The sequence below is a fragment of the Ambystoma mexicanum genome, chromosome 2q (assembly GCF_040938575.1).
Source record: "Ambystoma mexicanum isolate Mex_15411 chromosome 2q, UKY_AmexF1_1, whole genome shotgun sequence".
NCBI lineage: Eukaryota > Metazoa > Chordata > Amphibia > Caudata > Ambystomatidae > Ambystoma > Ambystoma mexicanum.
This window is the reverse complement of record NC_090924.1, coordinates 599,918,473-599,942,074: the sequence shown is the minus strand read 5'-3', so window position 1 is coordinate 599,942,074 and position 23,602 is coordinate 599,918,473. Positions and strand designations below refer to the sequence as shown.

The 23,602-nt window shown below is 44.3% G+C and overlaps 1 protein-coding gene across 2 annotated transcripts in view; it reads right to left on the bottom strand.

Annotated features, from left to right (window-relative positions):
- Positions 1-23,602, bottom strand: part of TTC21A (tetratricopeptide repeat domain 21A) — a 1,029,691-nt gene that overhangs the window by 1,005,543 nt on the left and 546 nt on the right. For both annotated transcript variants that reach the window (XM_069647746.1, XM_069647747.1), the window contains exon 2: positions 1,428-1,557. In XM_069647746.1, the coding sequence (XP_069503847.1) occupies positions 1,428-1,557 (130 nt within the window). The remainder of the gene's footprint in view (positions 1-1,427; positions 1,558-23,602) is intronic.

Sequence of the window (23,602 nt, the reverse complement as noted above, 5' to 3'; positions counted from 1 at the left end):
TGTACGAATTAAGTGGGTTGAGGACCTCCAGATTGATGTCACGGGCGAGCTATGGGCCAGATATGTGCATGCAGACACGCAGGTTGTCTTATAATTCCTGATTTCAGTTCATCCAATTTAAAATACTACACCGTTACCACTACACCCCTGATAGGTTGCACATGTTTTCCAGACAAGGGTTCGGGACATGCCTACGATGTAAATCCCCCAATGCTAAATACTTTCACATTCTTTGGAACTGTCCACACCTTGATGTATTTTGAAGTGATGTGTGTAAGATGCTGTCAGAAATTACTGACAATACTGTTGCCCCTCTCCCATCGACATGCTTGTACCAGATTTTTGAACCGCCATTGGGGAGGGCGGGTAGAATTGTGCGACTGTGTCTCTTGCTGGCTAAGCGTTGCATCCTTTTATGCTGGACGAGTGAGAATGCCCCAAACAAAGACCACTGGCTAAAGGATGTGATATGGCCAAATGATATGGAAGAGCAATGGACACAAATGCAACCCTCCCGAATCCAGACCAAAGGGGGCCCACTCAAATCATACCTCTGGCGCACATTTGAGGAGCTTGACACATCTCAGCCCCCATTACAAGAATGACCTTCTTTCAAGCTACTTACCTTGGGGAGCGTGAGCCACATGTTTATAGTGGTTAACACCCGCATGGTTCCTCTCTAAGCGCCATTAGACAACATTAAAGGTCCAGGACCCAGCATTGCCAATCCTAGAGTATATAAGAACTATAATGCCATATTGTTAATTTGAGAGGGTGATTTATGTAATGCCAAGTGTGCCAATGAAGAAAGTTTTTTTTCTTTTTTTAAAGAAGACAGTTGCTTTTCTAAAAGGAATTGGTACAAGAATTGTAAAGACAATCTACAAGACCCTTAAAGACTGAGAAAGAAGTCAACTACAGTTGGGCCAGGCAGAAGTTCATAACGAGCCTAGTGAACAAGTGTCCCCTTTCTTTTGAGTTAAGTAGTAGGGCTAATTAGCTTCTTATGATTCGGACAGAAGACTTTTTTATTTGTACTTGACGAGCACCGTTAGTTTTACTTTTATTAGGTAGGGAAATTCCCTCATAGAAATAGGGCAGGTAAGGAGTTTTCTTTTAATTTAAAAACATTTCCTGTTAACATGTTACGAAGTTGCCCGACCGCTTCTTCTGGTTCACCACAATGCACACTGCTTACAAAGGACCACCCAATAAGAAACGAAATAATCTGAAAACACACTGAGGCTCAAAATAACAACACTGGAGGAGGGGAGGGGTGATGGGTTTGTGCAACACCCTTATAACAGTATGCTGCCCAGGAGCTCAGTAATAAAACAGTACCTTCCAACAACTTGACAGTTGATGTAATAAAACACAGAAAACACATTAGTGAAAACTATGTGGTACATGCTGATCCTGTGCCTTACCTTCCATTAACATGCCGTATACTTTAAAGAACTGCAACACAGGATCATTGTTGTATTTTTGGAGGCCTTCTCTTGCAATATTCTGCACTTGCCGGTAGTATTTGTCTTCACTGTAGGATGCAATATTGGCCTACCGGGTATAAAACGTATAATTAGTAGCCACAGTACAACCGGTAGACAAGTTATACAAAACACTGACATCCGCATGGCGGTGCAGTTTAAAACTCAGCTTTGTTAGATAAAAATAAAGGCACTGTAGCCAATGAGTGAAAAGGGCGGCAAGCTCAGAAGACATTCAGCATCAACGTTTATGTAGTTCACAGCCCAGAACCAATAATCTGGGTCCCTCCTAACTGCCTTAAATTGGTCCCCAGAATTCGATTTGCTTTTCTAGCTATGCTATTATGCTTCATGATAGGAATGCTTTAAATGCTGTAAACATGCCAAACTGTTACTTTCTTTCTTTTCATGTAAGAATTAAATTCTCTTCTCACATCTTATTACAAAACATAAACCCAAAAAGACTCACTGGCCAAACACCAGTACCCCCACTTTCATTCAGGCCATGATACCTACTGTCTGACTCCACCAACCGATAATACATATGCAATATAGAGCCAGTCCATATGCTTTATAATGACTGTGAGCCTTTTTCCCACTCTCCTTACAAGAACACTGAGACAAGGAGGAGCAGGGAAGCATTAAGAGCACGTAACTAGAGACACGCTCTAGTTGTTTGCTAAAACCAGAAGGTGGTGCAGCGTTTAAAAACAGTAAGCGTCAAGATGGTGAGAGACTCACTACCTTCGATGTGGGTGGGGATAGCCAGAAGAAGCAGCCTGCATTGTGGAGTCGGAAGAGGCTGGAGACGCCATTGTGAGAAGCCCAGGAGACGGAAGTCTGCAGCAGGGACGCCAAAAGCCAGGAAAGCTGCCGGAGAAAGTCAGAGGCGTGGTGGAGACCGGGAAGCAAACGAGGTATCTGCCAGACATGACAGCAGACCGTAGACTGAGTCGGAGGATGCAAAGGAACCTGAAACTGCCGCTGAGAACCTGTGAGCCCACGCAGCGGGATTGGGACGTTGGAGCGGTTAAAAGGGTATTCCGCGATTAAGAAAAAAGTAGGCATGAGAATATAAAGATATTCGACAATCTGAGAAGTCCTGGTAAGGAAGTGAGCCAGGCATTGAGAATTGCGAGTCTGGGACCTGCACCCAATCGGAAGAGAAATATGAGAATTGCGAAAAGGAAAGCAACCTTTTGGGAATGTAAGGAATCCAGGGCATGGAAGCAATACCCTCTGACTGAACGTGATGTACACACCTCACATCATTTTCACAAAATAATTGACATTGTTTCAGAATTAGGACAACAATACAAGAATTTTTGGAAAAGACAAAGCATTTTCTTTTTAACCAAAAGATTTAATACATAAACATTGTTTTAAAAAGTCTCAACAGGACACTTAACAGTTCAGAAACAATATCTTCGAGTGATACATTATTGTTTATCCAAGCCTCAACACCTGGATTTCCAGAAATTCTTGTAGTGTTGTCCTTATTCTGAAACAATGTCAATTATTTTGTGAAAATAATGTGATCACATTCAGTCACCCTGATCAGTTTTCGGTTTTTTACTATTAACCCACCTGGGTAGATCAGGGCCTAGCCAGGAGCCCTAATATTCACTAGCTATACCCTCTGGACATAGATTGTGTCTGAATTAGGAAAGCAAGAAGCAACAGAGTGCCTCTTGAGTGTGCCAAATCGAGGGGAAGGGAACAATAGCCTCTGGACAGTAATTGTGTTTGAATTGAGAAGGCAGAGAGCAACCAAGTACCCCTTGAGAGTGAGGAAATCCAGAGTAAGGGAACTATACCCCCTAGACTGGAGAACTACAAGTCTTTGAGAAAAACAAATGTCTTTGTACTGAGAAACTCAGGTGAAGGGAGGATCCCTCATGAGGATTGTGTAACTTTGATTACTTGTTTCTTTTTACATCTTTTCACTTTGGAACTTTGTGTTGAAACTGTGGAGAGAACCACGATTGCTCACTTGGGATCCCTTTTCACGTCATAATAAGTTTAGAATGCAAGCGTCAGAAAAGCAAGCACTTATGACTACCGATCAGAATGAAAAGCAATTATTGTTGAATATTGAGCTGAATGAAAGCAGTGTTGTGGAATATTACACTGTGAAGGAACTGTGTAACTTGAGAGAGCAAGTATTGGCAAGAGCCATAAGAATATATCAAAGTGCGACAAGGGAATAGTGCAAAGCAAGCCAAGTGAATTGTGGCCAAGCAAGAATTGGTAAAGCATCATGAGGATGTGAAATGGGATTGAATAAAATACCACTGTAGCGCTGAACCAGTGTCAATGTGCACACAAGGAAGAGGTTAGACATGTGTCTTTGTTGCGTGACCTGTAATGGGTGGACCGTGTGGTCCGACAACTGGGCCTAGACCGAGGGCACCCACTTATGAAAAGCCACTGAAATACCAGCAAAGAAGCTTGTGATTGAATATAAAGGAGAGTTGGTGTGAGGTAAAATTAAGCAACTGTATTTTGTGAACTTGATGAAAAGATAACCAAACCAGAAGAGCTGCAGAGTATTACAAAGAACTGTGTTTTGAAACAGCTGAGAGACTTGAAAGCTTGGGGAAGGCCCTGCAGGTGAAACAAATTAGCTACAAATGGACCTATCCATTTGGCCTCACCTTCTCCTGGGAAGGTAAACAAAAACAAAATAGCACATGCGAGGAAGGCCTCTCATTGTTACAAATGGAAGCTGATCAGTATCAAGTTGAAAGTAGCCCGCAACGACATGCCCCTAATACCCACAGCAAGCCCTGGGAATGGTCGACCGAAAAGAAAAGAAGTGCGCAGAGAGAAAAGAAACTGGCCGGCCCCTTCAAATACCACGAGAGAGGGACCCAAAAGAACACACAGAGTACGTCAATCTCTGGAAAAGACGACCTGGTGATGCCGAGTCATGGTGAATAGGTTGCATGCTACAACCCAAAAAAAGGGGAAAAAAATAAATAAATTCCTGCACGGAGATCAGATCAGAGAACTGTTCATTTTGGAATCTGGACCGGGATAAGCAACAATCCGGGCACATTGTGATGCGAGATGAGAAGAGGACCCATGCCTCGGAAGAGACATGGGGGGGAACCCTAGGGATCCTAACCATGGACACCTCAATGGGAGAGTTAGAGGGAGGGGGGAGGGGATGGAGGACCCAAGGTTGGGGAAAGAAAGGAAGGAAGAAAACGAAACAAACTAAACAATTTGAGATGCCCGGAGATCGAGAAAGGAACTGGCAGAGATGTTCGGGGCAGAATGGGAGACAGATTCCCAAAGGCCCACGATGGTCGCAAGACTGGTATGAGAGAACCACACTCCAATGGCTGAAACAACTATAATATCTGTAAACGTACAAGAGCTAAATTCTCCCGAGAAGCGCCATGCGATCCTCAGCAGACTGGGTAAGATGCAAGCAGCAATAGCAATCTTACAGGAGACCTATCTACTACCAATGTATGAGAAAAGACTACATAACAGGAGCTTTCCCCAGCAATTCGTCGCCTCTAGTGGCTCAAAGATGAAGGGTGCAGCTATATTACTCAAAAAAGAGGTGGGATTTCAGAAGAAACACCTGATCCGCGATACAGAAGGAAGATACCTGGGGATTAAAGGGTTAATCAAAGGGAGGATCTGCACGATCTTGCCAGTGTATGCACCTAATGATAGACAAGATGTCTTTATTGCTGATCTCCTGCAAAAAAAAGGGAGTTGGTGCGAAGGCCAGACAATCATAGGGGGGGATTTTAACTGTCTCATGGACCCTAGCCTCGATAAAACTCTTCCGCCGACAGCAGCTGACTTAAGGAATAGGCAAGCCCTGGGAAAATTCTTTAGGGAGTTGGGAGTGATCGAGACCTGGCGTTTCTTCCATGAAAAGAACAGAGAATACACACACTACTGTACATAGAGGATACTCTAGGATAGACACGGTATTGGTCTCGGCAACCCTAATCCCTCACGTGACGAAGGTAGAGATTGGGGTACAATAACTTTCTGATCACGCCCCTGTAATTGTTAGTATCAAAGCAGAGATGGAGAAAGGTGAACAGCGTCCTCCGTGGAGACTGAACAAACGTATCCTGCAGGATATTGCGCTCAGGGTGCATATGGAGGGAACCATAAACAACTACTTCCAAGAAAATGACAATGGGGAGGTCGACTGGAAAACAGTCTGGGATGCGAGCAAGGCGGTAGTGAGAGGCGAGTTTATAGCGCAAACAACAGCACATTACAGGGAAAGGGCCCTGATAACTCAAAATCTAGAACAAGCATTGAAGGATGTTCAGAATAACCATAAAAGACAACAAACCCAAAAAGCATGGCGGGAGTTAAAGAAATCGCAAGCCCAGCTAGAAAATCACACAGCGGATTGCGTGGCGTAATCACTATTACACACCAAACAATGCTATTACGTGCATGGGGGGGAGGTGAACAGATTCCTCGCAGCTTAACTGAATAAACAAAAGTCCCGCAATTATATTGTCCACCTTAAGAATAAAAGCGGGGGCACGAGTAGGACGGATGAAGAAAAATTAGACACAATGGTCCAGTTCCATGAAGAGCTACTATGCAAAGAAAACCTAAATGGGGTAGACCAAATGTCCTACCTGCTTGTGACCCTGTTGCCTCAAATTTCAGAACAAGACAAGATAGAGCGGGGGGGAATAATTACGGCCGAAGAAATAAATGATGCTATCTTGGCGCTGCCTGTTAACAAAACCTCAGGCCCAGACGGCTTGGGGAATGGCTACTATAAAACATTACGTGCACAATTATTAAGGCCTCTCACCCGCCTTTTTAATGTCATCAGGGAGACGGGATCGGTCTCACTGGATATGGCAAGATTATTGACAATATTAGCTCTAAAACTAGGGAAGGACCCCTCAGAATGTTCGAGCTACCGCCCAATCGCGCTCCTAAATAGGGACGCAAAACTGTATTCCAAAATAATAGCGAACAGACTTGCGAAGATCCTCCCAGACATCATTCACGAGGATCAAGGGGGTTCATTAGAGGGAGACACACCGAAGATAACGTCAGAAGTGCCATAGACATAATCGAATGGGGGCTCAGAGCAAAACAGACATTCTCAATAGCTGCACTGGATTCCAGGCTGGCTTTTGATAGTTTGGACTGGGAGTACCTAAAACTGGTTCTGGAGGGCTTTGGATGCGGGGCAATATTCAGCAAAATGATTCTGGCAAACTTCCAATGTCCGTCCACGTACTTCATAGTGCATGGACAGAAATCAAAGCAGGTAGCTATCCGGAGAAGTACTCGTCAAGGGTGCCCCTATAATCACTAATCTTTGCAATGGCTATGGACCCGCTGGCAATACAGTGTAGAGGTGACCCAAGTATAAAGGGGGTATTAGCTGGGAAGAAACCCAAATAATAGCTCTACATGCGGACAACGTTATGCTTTAGTTGAGAGACACTAGAAATACCCTGCCGAGAGCCATAGCAAAATTGGAGAAATTTGCCATCACTTCTGGGTTTGCAGTAAACTACTCCAAATCCAAAGGCATAAATATCACAGAGGCATCGGAGGTGATCGAAGACATGAGGGAGAGATTTCTCCTAATCTGGGAAAAAGACACGTTAGAAAATGTAGGGATATATCTGACGAGAGAACCGGGGAACCTATTTAAAGCAAATATCCCACCGCTCTGGAAACAATTACGAGAGGATTTGCAAAAATGGGACATCCAAGAACTATCGTGGTTTGCAGGAATCGCAGCAATAATGATGACCCTCCTCCCCCGTCTGCTATATGTAGTGAGCTCAGTACCCACGGAGATACCACCCTGTCTAATTAAAGAACTCCAGAACGCAATACTCAAATTCATATGGGGGGGAAAGCGACCCAGAATACATAGACGAATCTTGACGGTCGCCTCGGTGCTGGGAGGCCTGGGGCTCCCTGACATTGGGAGCTACATTAGGTCGGTGCAGTTGGCCCCAATGCTTAACTGGTCTAGACAAGGGAACACAAAAGGCTGGTGTGGGGTTGAACAAGCAGCCACCCCGATCCCACTAATAGTGCTTCAAGCAGTTAGCCCCAGAGCCCGAGAATCAGGAGGGAAACTGCTAGAAGCTACTTAGGTATCCCTGCACAGCTGGGACAGAGCCATGCAAACCAAGAAGATCAGTCGAGGTCTGGGTCCATTCTCCCCGATAGCACACAATGCAGATTTTATCCCTGGTCTGCAAAAGAAATTCTGGGAAGGGTGGAAGGGGGCGGAAACCTTGATTCTGAGAGAAATGTTCCGGGACAATGCCCCGATACCCTTTACGAAGTGTAAAAAGAAATTCGACATTAGTGAAAAAGAAAGGTTTAAATACACACAAATCAGGCATTGGATTTCCCACCCAGCGGTTAAAAAAGCTGGGACAAGATCCCCTACGGGCCTAGAATTAACCATGCAGGAGGGCGAAACAGCGAAGGGGAAATCTAAAATATACAGACTGCTGGACAGAACACAACCAGCAGACAACCTCCCGTATAAAGAAAGGTGAGAAAGAGATATTGGGGAAGCTGTCTCGGAAGCAGAATGGAACCAGATATGGGCCAGAGCCCACAAATCCTCTAGATGTAAAGCAATCAAAGAAACTGTATAAACTGTGTTACATGTGGTACATGCCCCCCTACCGGTTACACAAAATCAACCCACAATACCCTCCAGATTGCTGGAGGCGATGTGGAAAAAATGGAGATTTGTACCACATGTGGTAGTCATGCCCTAAGGCAAAGGACTTACTGGAAAGAGATTCTGGGGCATATCAAAGAAGGCCACTATCGCCCAAAGTAATAATAATAATAATAATAATTTGGCATTTATATAGTGCTACGAACCCTCAGGTATCCGAGCGCTGCTTATTATTACCCATGGTGTGTGGTGCTCATTTATCGACCTCGGAAGGATGAAAGGCTGAGTTTGGCCCTGCCGGGATTCGAACCTGCGTTAGCAGGATCTGCACAGATGCCAAAGCGAGCGCTCTACTCGCTGAGCCACTTGACTGGCTACCTTTTAGGGGCGGTGGCAGAGGGGTCCTATGGGTCCTATGCCGCATCAGGTCTCACCTCCTCCCTAAAAATGCATCTCCTGTCAGCTGCTAGAATGACGCTGGCCCAGCGGTGGAAGACGAAAGAAGGACCAACAACGCTATGGTGATGGGTGAAGGTCTGGGGTGTCATGGCAATGGAGAAAGTTACGGCTATAATAGCAGGGAAATATCAGAAATTATGGTCTACTTCCAGAACTGTGTCGGAGAAAGAGGCCTAATTCTTCAAACCTCAGAATCTTAAAAACGTGCATGTCTCCCGACAGTCAGGGGCACAAAAGGAGTGGGACTCATACATGGGGTCGTCTCAGCAGACAGGACAAAGACTCTGGAGCCTAGAGGAAAGGGGTCAGGATGTGGGGTGGGGAAGAAAGTTTAGAATGAATCGATAAAACATAGAGGTCTTTGTGCTATAACAGTGGGTAACGAAGTTATGACGCGGACTCATATTGTTAAAAGCTATACTCTCGCGCATCTGTGGAAAGTAAAATTTCTTTACCCCTGCAAGAAAATAAAATTGTTTAAAATTAAAGGGGGGCAGAGGGTGGAGGGATAATGGTTTACAGTATAAAAATTGGAAGCAATTTATATGGCAACAGGTGACTTTAACCCTGAATGAAAATTTGCTATATCTTTTGAGATAACAAAGTGTAATGGTTATATGTTGTACTTGATTATGTCTCCGAACGAAAAATAAACATGGTTAAAAAAAAAAAAGATCAGATTGACAATTAAACCCCTAAGGGGAAAGTGAGCCTTCAGAGATTCCAGGTATAGAAGAATAAGGACTATACCTCATTTTCTTCTCCCCCGCCCAGACTGTTACTATTAACCACATCCCAAACTCAATGGACAGAATTTAAAGAAATAAAGGTTCTCTTTACAGTCCTCAATGTTGGAACAGGTCAGAAATAAAAGTTTTTCGCTTGAAAAAGCAAATCCGGAGAGTTGTCATTATTTCCCACACGACAACTTGTGACATATATACTATCACAACATGTATTGTATTGTATTGGGATGAAGTGTGAGGGTAGTCAGTGTGGTGCATCTGGGTGAACTTTGGGGGTGGCCGGTGGATTGCATTCGGATAGATCCTAGGGTGGCCCAGGTGTTGCATCTGGCTGAATTGTGAGGGGAGCTAGTATACTGCATATAAGTACATTCAGACAAATTTGAGAATATACAATGTATTGCACTTTGATAAATCAAAGGGGAGCAATATATGGCACTAAGACACACTAATAGGGTGGGCACTAGATCTGCATCTGGATGAATCTAAATTAAGCTATGAGGATTGCCTCGGGACGATAGCTCAGGGGCAAAGTGCTTGCCTTGGAAGCCAGAAGACACAGAGCACCACAGGTTCGATCCCCGGGTCTGTGCTTAGAAACTGTTGTATACCTTCATCATACAACCTTGATCATCTTGAATGATACTCTGAGGCATATTATACATCCATACTTCTTTATTGCTAGATATCAACTGCTTGCCCTTCTCTCCTTTTACTTCCATCCCCATTCCAGTTCTATTCCCTTGCATTCCACATTCTGCAAGCCACAACACCCCCCCTCTTGCTTATCAGATAAGTTAATTGCATTTCTGTCCAGCAGGATCACCTCTACATCTGCTCAATCAGACGTACAGGTTTACTAATGTCTGTTTGGGGCCGAACATTGACTGCCCCTCAAACTCCCTCATCAGCCATACATGGTGGAGAATGTCCACAGTCTTTAAGTGACAAGAGATCAACAGGTTCTTCATCTCCCCGGTCCTCATGTAATTCCTCATTCCGTCTCTCCTCATATGCTTCTTCCCCTCCTGAATCATCTTGAAACATTGCATGAAAGAACAAGGTACCTCCAGTCACTTCAGTACCACCCCTCATGGCAGTGACCGTAGGTCTTTTAACATACGTCACAATGATGGGCTCTGACTCATCACTAGGGTCCATCTTCCTGACCATCTTCCTTCGCTGCCTTTGCCCCCTATCATACTCTCATCTCCAGCCACCTGATGACCTTTGTGTTCTTCAACTTTCCTCTTGCAAGTTGTCCAAACACTGTCTCTCCCCATTCCTTCATTGGGAGCACACCCTATCGCCTCGTAAGAAATCTTTTGATGACTTCTTATTATTTGTGGATTGTCCATTATCTCTCTCCAAGGCAGCCATTTTCTTCTCTATCTATTAGTCCCCTGTCTGGTGAGGCCCCATCATTTGACTCACCCTATTCTCCTCGGCACAACTCCCCCTTCACAGAATGTTCCACCACTAGGCGTCTTCTCCCATTTAACATTGACGGGTTATTGGTTCCATCAGTTGACAATGAAGATGTTCTCTCCTTCCACATGACCCAAAAGTGATTTCACTGACCACATCCCACGCACCTTTGACCGATGGCCGGACATCGACCTTTGTGCGGAAACTCAAATCCACACTTATAACACAGTCTTCTCAGTCCACTCCTGTTGGCCCCATTCCATGTGCCTTGATATAGTATGCTCGGGTATCGAGACTGTTTTCGTACACTACTTCCAATGTCAGCTAGTGTCTCCACCTCCTTCTTGCTTTCTATATGGGCCACTTGTTTCTCAAGTCTTTCATACATTCTCGCTAGTTCTAGAATGTCTTTCAACGAGAGAGGCATCCTTAGAAGATGTTTCCGCAATGCCGACGATGTGCAACTCTCAATTATTCTCAGCCTAATTGCTTCTTCATCATAAAATTTTGCAAACTCACAATACTTTGCTTTCTCTTGTAATCGAAACATGAACTGTGCAATTGTCTCCTGCGGCCTCTGTGTGCACTGGTTAAATACATATCTTTCATAATCTTTGTTAGGAGCAGCTATCAAGCGTTCTCCTATAGCAGCAATAAGAATCTGGTACGATGTTCTTTCTTCAGTTGTTGTCAATGCCTTTATGACATTCTTCATCTCTTTTCCCACCAAATTCATACATATGTCTAATTTGTTCGGAACATTCTCATCTCCTAGTGCTCTTAGAAAGTCCTCAAACTCAATTACCCACTCTTGCCAGCGCCGACCTTGGTTATCATGTGGCTCAAGATTGAATGGGCCTGGGGGGTGTAGATAATTGACTAAACTCGAGGATATAAGGTTTCCGCACATGTCTTGAGCTGAGTCCAGATCCCCACTTATATCACAGATGACATTTTGAACTCGTAGATAGTCTTTCTCACCTTGACATTTGAAAAAGCCTGTCTGTTACCCTGCACTGAAGTATTGCACCTTTAGCACATTTGTTGTGCTTCACAGCTTCAGCTTCACCAAGTAACCAACCTTGGCTTTTCTTATGTCGATCTCAGCTATGCCTTGACTATGCCACTGTAGTAGATTCCTTCTACTCTAGCCTGCTGTGCGAAACACTCCCCTCACTATTCATTGAGCAGTTCTGCTGTCACACTGTCTGATGCATGAACAAACCTTTAGTTCTTCTATTTGTGCACCTTAGCCTCTCTGCACATGTGATCTTCCTTAATCATGCATGCACAGTGACCAAACCTTTATTCACTCTTGTCAATTATTGTGCCTATATGTGATTCTTTAACAAACCTCCACCTTCAACTTCTCTCATTAACTTCAGCAGAGAGTGTCACCTTTTTCAGCTGCAGAGGACTTCATGGAACAATGCTCACTAGAATGCGGGAATAACATTGTTTAGGCACGTTCTGATTAATTGTTTTTATTGACTCCCTTTCCGTTCCGTTTCCATGTAGTACTTTATGTTTGCATCTGGTTTACTACACTCCCTTTCTTGTCACTTTCTTACGTTACTGCTCTGTTTATTTCATGCGGGGCGTCGTCATGCCAACTAACAATTCCACTTTTTAACGTTCATTTAAACATTACTGTCTTTACAGCGTAGGGACCACTGAGCTGTATTTATCATATTCATTTCATTTTACTTATTTCTTTGCATTCGTTATTGCGTACGATGCAAGGAAGGCACACGTATCATTACATCCCTTTAGGGTTTCAAATATCGTTTTGGATAATAATGGCCAATGTTTTCAATGTGACATGCTAGGATTCACTGTTTACTGTGCACAATAAAGCTAGTCAGGACTGGTCTTTCGTCACAAAATCTTTACTGAATTTGCTAGGCCCATCATTTAATTTTAGAGCTTTTGTCGACTGTAGTTTTGGTTTTAATTGGTAGTTTTGTTGTGTGTTGATGTAGTGCCGCGTTATTGACGTTGCTGTGTTAATGTATTGTTTCCAAATGTATTTTGGATTACGTGCCCTTATTTGTGATCATTCTCGTTCACTCCATGCTTTTAAACATTTTACTTCATTTTGTTATCCCAACGTTCAAGACGCTTCGTTATTACAAGATTAAAAAAATGCCACCACAGTATATTTCTCCAGTCCCTCTGTAGATCAGCAAGTAATGCGCTTTTACATTGCATATGCCGCTGCTTAAATAAAGTTCTGCTGATTTATCGTTTTTTTCCCTTATCACTTTCATTTTATCTCCGCCTCTGTTGCGTTAATTGCCATGACAAATCTTGTGCTTTGCTTTAAGCAAGCAAATATGGCAGCAGCATGTTATTTCACACTCTAAGGTCCTTTCCTCTGAGCGCTTCAATTCTCCAGCTCCCACTTTCGTACTGAGCTGTGCCTCGAGCTCCGGTAAGTTACTTCCTACGTTCCTTTGTCTTTTATTTAAAAAATGCTTTATCCATTTAGGCAACTTTCTCCGTACGTTTCTCCTTATATCGTCATTAATCATGCCATCCTTCAATATTGCGCTCTGAAACTGCCTACATGCGACGGCCACATCGCACGTCAGATCACTATTTTGTCTGCAATGGCCTTTCTGTGCGGCAACTTGTGATTGCTAATATGCTTTACCATGCAGCTTCAAGACTTCTTTTCCATTCCCAACGTTAACCTTGTGTTCAAAACGATATCACTTGTCGCCAATTGCATGTCAAACTACGCAGCGCATCTTACCAATTATAGCTTTGTTTCTCTGTTCATTTCTTTGTCTTTGACAGCACTCCGTTTACATTCGAATTCGCATCACAGTCCTGTCTCTGGTTCAGTTTGTATTTAGTTATCAGTCCTGGTTTTTCTTGTGATCTTTTATCCTTTTTCTTTCTTTAATCCGTATTGTCCTTTATTGACCTCCTTCTTAGGTCATCACTCCTATCGTTTTCCAATGTCCCAATATTTCGTATTCCTTTTTTCTCGACCATTCATCTTCACAGCCTCCTCACACACGTGGATTAGTGTTCCCCTCGTCGCCAAATGTTGTATACCTTCATCATACAACCTTGATCATCTTGAATGATACTCGGAGGCCTATTATACATCCATACTTCTTTATTGCTACCTATCAACTGCCTGCCCTTCTCTCCTTTTCCTTCCATCCCCATTCCAGTTCTATTCCCTTGCATTCCACATTCTGCAAGCCACAACAGAAACCTCTGGGTATTAAGCGCATTATAAATAACATATAACTTATCATCATCATAAGCAATACTGCATTATACCAAGGGAATCACCTCGACCATTAGAATGTAGCTATCCCCCACGACAAAATTCAGTCAAGCTGCTCGCATAATGTCTCTCCTATTTCACATAATTTGTACAACACTGCTGCCATTAGAATGCAGCTAGCCCACACAGTAATACTCGGTTTAGCTGCACAGATATTGTTTCTCTTGCACACTCTCCAGATTACCCTCAACACCCATGCACTACTCAAAGACACTTTTGCACAACACCTCTGACACTAGAATGCAGCTACCCCCCACAGTACAATGTGGCTAAGCTGCACACATAATGTATCCCATGCTTCACACACTGCACAACACCTCTGCCATTAGAATGCAGCTATCCCTCACGATAAAATTCGGTCTAGCTGCACACATAATGTCTTCCTCGGACACTGTCCAGACTACCCTCAGCACCCATGCGCTACTCCAAGGCACTTTTGCACAACACCTCTGCCCTTAGAATACAGCTATCCCCCAAAGTAAACTTTGGTCTTGCTGTACACACAATTGGCCTCATTACGAGTTTGGAGGTAGCCATGCCGTTCTTAGCGGCATGGCTGCCTCCAAACTCGTGTCCGGGACCCGAAAAAAGGGAATTACCGGGCCATTCCGATTTTTGCGGGCCCGGTAATTCTCTTTTTTCGGGACCCAGACCCAGTACATCCCCATTCCCATTTGAGCCCTTGTTACACTTAAGGCTTCCCCGCGGGCCTCCTTGCAGAATACGACTTCTTTACAAGCTCCTCTGTGGACCAGATACAGGCTGCCATGGCGCCTGTACAAACTACGATGGACTCCGGGTCAGCTGACACGTCCTGTACGTGGAAGACGTACGGCAAGACACGCCCACTTACGACTATAAAACCACTGTCTTTCAAGGGGCTCGTTGCTGCTAATTAGCGTTACAAGCTACAAGCGGTTACGTCCGTTACTTCTTCATGTCTTCTCCACACGATTCCTCATCTGAATTCCTGGTTTCGACCCTTGCCTGACTACCGGATTGGCTTGTCTCCTCCTTTATTCCTGTCGTGCTCATCTGGTTTTTTGACTCGGAACGTTACTGGATCCGGCTCCCTTCTGTCTCTTGCGGTACTTCATTCCAGGTTGCCGCTTCTGCACACGGAACCAAAGCAGAGGACTTGCTGTCATCTATCCGGAACTTTTCTACATCTACCCTGGATGCATGTGTGCTCAGGTACATACGTAATTGGCAAATCCCGTCCTGTTGGATTCTGGGACATTGATTGACTGTCTTGTGAACTTGTCTTCAAGTGCATATAAACGCTCTGCTGAAACTGCACCAACCCGGCACTAGTGCGACCCTCGTGCCGTTCGGGGCTACTTCCCTATACTAACATTCCTGTTTGTTATTTTCTCCTTTCGTTGTCTTCTGTTTCCTGGATTCCTTTCCTCAAAATATCCTTATTCAGGTTAGTTGTTACCAATTCGATATATAAGTTGGGACTGATACTTTAAAGGCTCTTTAGAACATTCCCACTCATTCTGTTATATTTCTTGTAGATCCACCCCGGGGAAGCTCCACTCCAATACTTAATTCAACTGTTCTGATTACTTGCCTTAACTTCAACACTGTCTAATTATAATATCTTAGTATTCCTTTGCAGAATTGGTATTGGCGGTGTGTGTTCTCTCTGCTCTTTTATTCAATTGACACCTCTGTTTGTCCCAACTGAAACAGCAGAGAGGTACATTGTAGAAAAGAGCCCCTCTCTGAGGAAGCCTGAGTCTTGTACTCAGGGGAGCTGGGATGGAAGGCTGAATATCGATTCTTGTACCACCATCATCTCCAAGGTCACTCCTCTGCATCTTCGGCCTATTTCGGAGTGGCGAGTAACAGAATTAGCAGCCACGAACAATGTCCACGGAGGCCAGTGATGCTTTGACTCAAATCGTGCAAATGGTCACGGATCTACGAACCGACTTGACCAATGCACAAGAGGCACTGCGCCAACGTATGGACGCCATTCAGGCCTTGGTTACCACACCAGTGCCACAGATGGCCGGTGCTGGTGCTACAGCATCAGGATCAGGGTTTCCACCTCCGCAGCAGGAATCGAACCCGATCATGCTTACAACCCAGTTCCCTCTAGCTCCTCCTGAACGCTTCCTAGGCGATTCTAAACAATACCGAACATTCATTAAGCAATGCAAACTGCATTTTTTGTGCCGTCCTGCTTCATTTCCAACTTCTACAACTAAAGCGGCTTTCGTCTTGTCACATTTAGGAGGCACTGCAGCCGCATGGGCTAACCCATTGTTAGAATCCAACAGTCATGTTCTCTACAATTGTGATGCCCTTCTTGCTATGATGAGTAAAGTATTTGATACACGTTATACTACTCAAGCTACTGACCTGGAACTCTTAAAGCATTGACAAGGGAACAATTCTCTATTGGTCTATTTGGCCCGGTTCAATCAGTTGGCAGCAGAAACTGACTGGCCTGAAGAAAAGAAGACAGCCGTCTTCTATCAAGGCCTCTCAGATGAGCTAAAGAACATCCTCTCCACTGTTCCTGTAGTCCCCACGGCATTCGGGGAACTGCTAGATTTAGTCCTTCAGATTGATGCCCGTAAATCCGAAAGACGTGGCGAAAAGAAACCAGCATTGTTCAGCACGGTTTCAGCAGAGGCCTCGTCTTCTTCACTTCCTGCGCCAGAACCTATGCAGATTGGTGTGGTTAGGGGACCACTTACCCCTGCTCAACGAGAATATCGTAGATCACACAATCTCTGCATGTACTGTGGGGCCTCTGACCACTTATTGCCTGAATGTCCCAAAAAACCCAAAAGAAAGGCGGGAAACGCCAAATCCCGACAGTAGACAGAGTCCCTATGTCGGGAAATCCACCTTTGGACTCTACATTACAGAATCCGAGTCATCTAGTCCGCCTACCTGTTACATTTTCCCTGAATTACGGTGTTTCATTCCAGACAACAGCCGTGATTGATTCAGGTGCAACAGGTAATTATGTTGATCAATGCTTTGCCTCTATGTCAAGAATACCACTGATTCGCAAAGCTACACCTGAAACATTGAATGCAGTGGACGGTTCAATTCTTGTATCAGGAATGGTAACTCACCAAACGGTTCCACTACATTTGAGTACCGATGAAGGCCATACTGAAGAGATATCATTCGATATCATCAAAGCACCAGCCTACAGAGTCATTCTGGGTATTCCATGGTTGAAGCTTCATAATCCTGCCATCGACTGGTCGACATCTCAGATTCAGTTCCCTTCCAATATATGCAATACCCGATGTACTACATTACTTGGAATTACCCAGGATAGTCCGGTCAGGCCACTGGTTTCCCCTACTATGCATATTGGAGCTGAGCTATTTCTAATAATGTTGTCTCTATGGTACCTTCTCAATATGCAGATTACGCAGATGTTTTTGACAAAGGGATGGCGGAGACTCTACCTCCACATAGAGCCTGTGATTGCCCAATAGACCTAATACCGGGAGTAAAGATACCATCCGGCAGAGTGTATTCCCTCACTCTCAAAGAAGATGAAGTCCTTAAAGATTATATAGACAAGGCCTTGGCCATGGGATTCATTCGTCCATCCAAATCACCAATTGCATCACCACTTTTCTTTGTTCCTAAGAAGGAAGGGGATTTACATCCCTGTATTGTTTATCGTGCTTTGAATGCAGCAACCATAATAAACCAGTACCCTCTTCCTCTGATCTCTGTCCTCCTTGATCAATTAGGATCTTCCAAAGTATTTACTAAGCTCGATCTCAGAGGAGCTTATAATCTCGTCCGTATGAGAGAGGGGAACGAATGGAAGACCGCTTTCAAAACACGTTACGGTCTATTTGAATACCTTGTCATGCCCTTTGGGTTATGTAATGCCCCGGCCACCTTTCAGGCATTCATGAACAATTTGTTTTATGACATCCTGGACCAGTTTGTCGTTGTCTACCTGGATGACATTTTGATCTATTCACAAAACCAGGAAGACCACGAAATACATGTAAAAACAGTGCTCCAACATCTGAGAGATCACAAATTGTTTGTAAAAGCCGAAAAGTGCATATTTCACACCTCAGAGGTGGAATTTTTGGGATATGATCTTACTAACAATGGGGTGCGCATGAGTCAGTCCAAAATTAGTGCTATCCTGGAATGGCCTGTGCCCAATTCAGTCAAATCTTTACAATCATTCTTGGGATTTGCAAACTTTTATAGACGCTTCCTCAATGGCTTTTCTGAAATCTTTGCACCTCTTACCTCTCTGACAAGTGCTACGGTGCCATTTGTATGGTCTTCAGAAGCTCAGAAAGCTTTTGATCAATTAAAATCAGCCTTCACTTCCGCCCCTGTCCTCAAACATCCCGAGCTTGCTTTTTTTGTTGAAGCCGACGCTTCGGGTTATGCTCTTGGGGCGGTGTTGTCACAAACCTGTCCTCATTTGGGTTGAGATTCATGCTGTTGCCTACTTCTCTCGTAAATTGACAGCTTACGAAAGGAACTATTCCATCACAGAACGCAAACTCTTAGCCATCAGAGACGCATTCTTGGAATGGCGACATCACCTTCTGGGGGCCAAACACCTTGTAACGGTATACTCGGATCACCGCAGTCTGTTAGCCTTTAAATCTATGAAATGCCTTACAGCTACACAGGTGCGGTGGCATTTATTCTTTTCACAGTATCAATTTGTTATCACATACAGTCCTGCTAAAGCTCAAGTTTCGGCTGATACTCTCTCTCGTCTATATGTGGATGGCCAGTCCCAACAGGTCGAAGCACTTCCTCTCCTACCGAACAAAGTTGTTTGTAGTTGTTCGGTTCAGCCCTCTTTGCGCTCAATCATCCTTGATTGGGTATCAACCCATCCAAAAGAGATCACTGACTTCAACCTGGAAGTAATTCAGGGTATGCCATTCATTCAAGGGCGCGTCTATATACCCTCAGGTCAAGCTAGAGCTTTAGCGCTCCAGTGGTCTCACGATTCTTTGATTGCTGCACATCCAGGAAGTCAAAAGACTCATGAAGCCTTACGGCGTTGGGCTTGGTGGCCTTGCATGGTTCGTGATGTAAAGGACTACATTTTGACTTGTTCCATTTGCACTCAGTGTAAAACCTCTAGAGCCAAACCAGTAGGCTTGTTACAACCACTTCCTGTTCCGTACAAACCTTGGCAGATGCTGTCAACGGATTTCATTGTGGAACTTCCTGACGTTCAGGGTCATGACACCATTTGGGTGATTGTTGATTATTTCACAAAATATGCATTGTTCATACCTTGCTCTGGCTTGCCTGCGGCTCTGGAATTGGCGAAACTGTTTTTGACGAATGTGTTTCGTTTCTTTGGATTACCCTCGGTAATTGTTTCCGACCGTGGTACACAATTTACGTCACGATTCTGGAAGGCTCTTACAGCTTCTCTGGGTATTGAGGACAGATACTCCTCGGCTTACCATCCTCAGACAGATGGGCAGACTGAGAGAACTAACGCTACTATCGAACAGTACCTACGCTGTTCATGCCTTCAGTTCCAACAGTCTTGGTTTACTTCTTTGCCTTATGCAGAGTTTGCATATAATAACTCTATGCATACATCAACTGGGGTTTCTCCCTTTTTTGCCCTATATGGTGGTCATCCCAGGTCACTCCCACTTGATCCGGTATTGCCGGCCCTCAATCCAGCAGCAAGAGACTGCATAAGAGATCTCGATAAGATTCATCGGGATGTACTCTGTCATTTAATCCGAGCTCAAGATCGTGCCAAACAGTATGCTGATGTGCATCCATCCCCTGCACCAGTCTATCGGAGTGGCATGAAGGTGTGGTTGTCGTCCCGTAATTTACGAATTGCGGGCAAACGCTCGCTTCTGCCTAAATATGTGGGACCCTATGCCATTACTGATGTTATCAATCCCGTGGCGGTCAAGCTCTCCCTGCCGCGCTCATGGTGGATACATCCAGTCTTTCATGTCTCCCTGATCAAGCCTTTCATCCAGGGGACTTGTCTGCCTACACGTCCTTCGCCAATCTTGGTGGATGGAGAGGAGGAGTACGAGGTCTCGCGTATCCTGGACTGCAGGGTGTCTAGGGGTACGTTGTTCTACCTTGTGGATTGGAAGAGTTATGGGCCTGAGGACCGAAGCTGGGAGCCTCTCTCCAATTTACATTGTCCAGATCTTCTGAGGAGTTTCCATTCCGCCAGGGGGTTGCCGGAGTCTTTGGGGGAGGATGCTGTTACACTTCGGGCTTCCCCGCAGGCCTACTTGCAGAATACGACTTCTTTACAAGCTCCTCTGTGGACCGACCAGATACAGGCTGCCATGGCGCCTGTACAAACTACGATGGACTCCGGGTCAGCTGACACGTCCTGTACGTGGAAGACGTACGGCAAGACATGCCCCCTTACGACTATAAAACCACCGTCTTTCAAGGGGCTCGTTGCTGCTAATTAGCGTTACAAGCTACAAGCGGTTACGTCCGTTACTTCTTCGTCTCTTCTCCACACGATTCCTCATCTGAATTCCTGGTTTCGTCCCTTGCCTGACTACCGAATTGGCTTGTCTCCTCCTTTATTCCTGTCATGCTCATCTGGTTTTTTGACTCGTAACGTTACTGGATCCGGCTCCCTTCTGTCTCTTGCGGTACTTCATTCCAGGTTGCCGCTTCTGCACACGGAACCAAAGCAGAGGACTTGCTGTCATCTTTCCGGAACTTTTCTACATCTACTCTGGATGCATGTATGCTCAGGTACATACGTAATTGGCAAATCCCGTCTCTGCTACTATTTTCTCTCCACGACTTGTTTGGATATTTGTCTCCTGTTGGATTCTGGGACATTGAGTGACTGTCTTGTGAACTTGTCTTCAAGTGCATATAAACGCTCTGCTGAAACTGCACCAACCCGGCACTAGTGCAACCCTCGTGCCGTTCGGGGCTACTTCCCTATACTAACATTCCTGTTTGTTATTTTCTCCTTTCGTTGTCTTCTGTTTCCTGGATTCCTTTCCTCAAAAGATCCTTATTCAGGTTAGTTGTTACCAATTCGATATATAAGTTGGGACTGATACTTTAAAAACGCTTTAGAACATTGCCACTCATTGTGTTATATTTCTTGTAGATCCACCCCGGGGAAGCTCCACTCCAATACTTATCTAGGTAGTTTCCCATTTAATTCAACTGTTCTGATTACTTGCCTTAACTTCAACACTGTCTAATATCTTTGTATTCCTTTGCAGCATTGGTATTGGCGGGTGTGTTCTCCCCGCTCTTTTATTCAATTGACACCTCTGTCTGTCCCAACTGAAACAGCAGAGAGGTACATTGTAGAAAAGAGCCCCTCTTTGAGGAAGCCTGAGTCTTGTACTCAGGGGAGCTGGGTTGGAAGGCTGAATATCGATTCTTGTACCACCATCATCTCCAAGGTCACTCCTCCGCATCTTCGGCCTATTTCAGAGTGGTGAGTAACAGCACTCATAGGGCTCAATGGGAATGGGGAGGATGCTAACAACGGACCCGTTAATGACGGGTTCGTTGTTAGCATCCTGGTCTGGACCAGACGTGCATACCGCCACCCGCGAGCCAACTCGTAATGTGGCGGCCCGGAATGAATGGTGCTGGTACCTTACCAGCACCGTTCATTCCGCGGCCGCCAGCCTCGTAATGATGCCAATGTCTCTCCTGTTTCCCATACTTTACACAAGACCTCTACCATCGGAGTGCATATAAAAATGTGGCCTAGCTGCACACATCATGTCTCTCTGGAATACTCCCCAGACTACCTTCAGGACCCATAGACTACTGCAAAACTCTCTGCAAAACTCCTCTGCCATTAGAATGCAGCTATCCCCACGATAAAATATGGTCTACCTGCACACATAATTATCTCTCTCGCATACTCTTCAGCCTACCTATCTAAACCCACCCACATGCCTGCTCAATATGGGTGACTAGCAGGAACCTGGCCACCCCTACCTACCTTCGTATTGGCTAAAATGCACACACGCATTCTATAATCTCTCTGAAAAATGTCCCATACTTGGACTTCGGTCCCTAAGGAAGAGTGTTGTTTTATAATGCAATTATTAATAAATTGCTTACCATCATTTGTAATAACTGCCACATGTGCCGGGATTCCTGGAACAGAGAGATGCTGCAGACTCTGCTCTAGGACTCTGAAAAAAAACCAACTCATGCCCAAAACTTAAACAACAATATGAGTCGCTTTGAAGCACTTCACGTGTGTATAAGCGCTTTACAAATAAACAATTACAATTACTTTACAGAAAATGTGTCCATGAACACATATCTATCTCTATCACAAGCAATTAATTTTGGTCATATTTGTCGTCGGGTTGGTCAATAGTGGTCTCTAATTGTGCCTTTCATTTATGTGAAGAAATTGTATTTATGAACAATGCATTGTACATTATTTATAAACCTAAATGTCATGAAATATGAATTGACTTAATCGAGAGGTATGCCCTTATAAAATGTGATTGTTACGAGTCGACGTGTTTAAATTAATTAAATTGTATTATAATTGTTAGTAGTATTAAGTATTTTGATTTCATGTATTTTAGTGTACATTTTGGTAAAGGTTTCATTGTAAACCATAAATCACTATATAAAATAAAAAAAATAAAAAAAAGGGGTGACAGGTTCAATATAAAATGTGTAAACTTGTTCAGGGGTGCGATATGGTGGGGCAGGAGTGCAGCATATGCCCCAGCCAGGAAACCTAGTTGATGTGAGGTTTCAAACAAGGTTGAAAATAGGTCCTGTCTGTCACCATTTTGATTACTGGAATCCAGTGGCACAGGCCCAGTCTGTGGACAATGACATTTCACTGGAGTTTAATCAAATAAAGACATAGAACTGCAGTTTAGGTAGCCACAATTTTAATGAATGGGATCCAGCTTCAAGTGTCCGGCCCTATTAAAGAACGGATACCTAGCTCCACCGAACCACTCAAACCGTGAATAATTGATGTGCACTGAAAATATGTGATTTTACACAGAAAAAAGAAACATGGAGATGAAGAAATGTGCAATAAAGCAAAATATGTTTGTCAAAAAGGGAGGCCGGGATTAGAATCAAGATGTTATGGTTCTAAATAAGTAACCTGACACGTCAGTACCTCTCCTCTTTGCTTTCACTTGCCAGACATGGTGTTTTAATCGAGCACTTCTTGCCCACTAACAGCCTGATTCATGGAATTATTTGCGTGAAAAACACACATTTGCGTGCCTTTCTGCCCGAAAATCCACATACTTCAAAAGGGATTTTCGGGCAGAAAGGCGCGCAAATCTGCGTTTTTCACGCAAATAATTCCATGAATCAGGCTGTTAATTTCTTAGCATTTTCACACTTTTCCACATGTGTGACCGAAGAAAACTAAATGCAGAGGGAAAATACATGCGCCAAAGTTCCCGTCATTTTGGTCATGTGGAAAAAAGGAAAATGTTCTCATTAGTTCACAAAAATTGTAGGGGCCGTC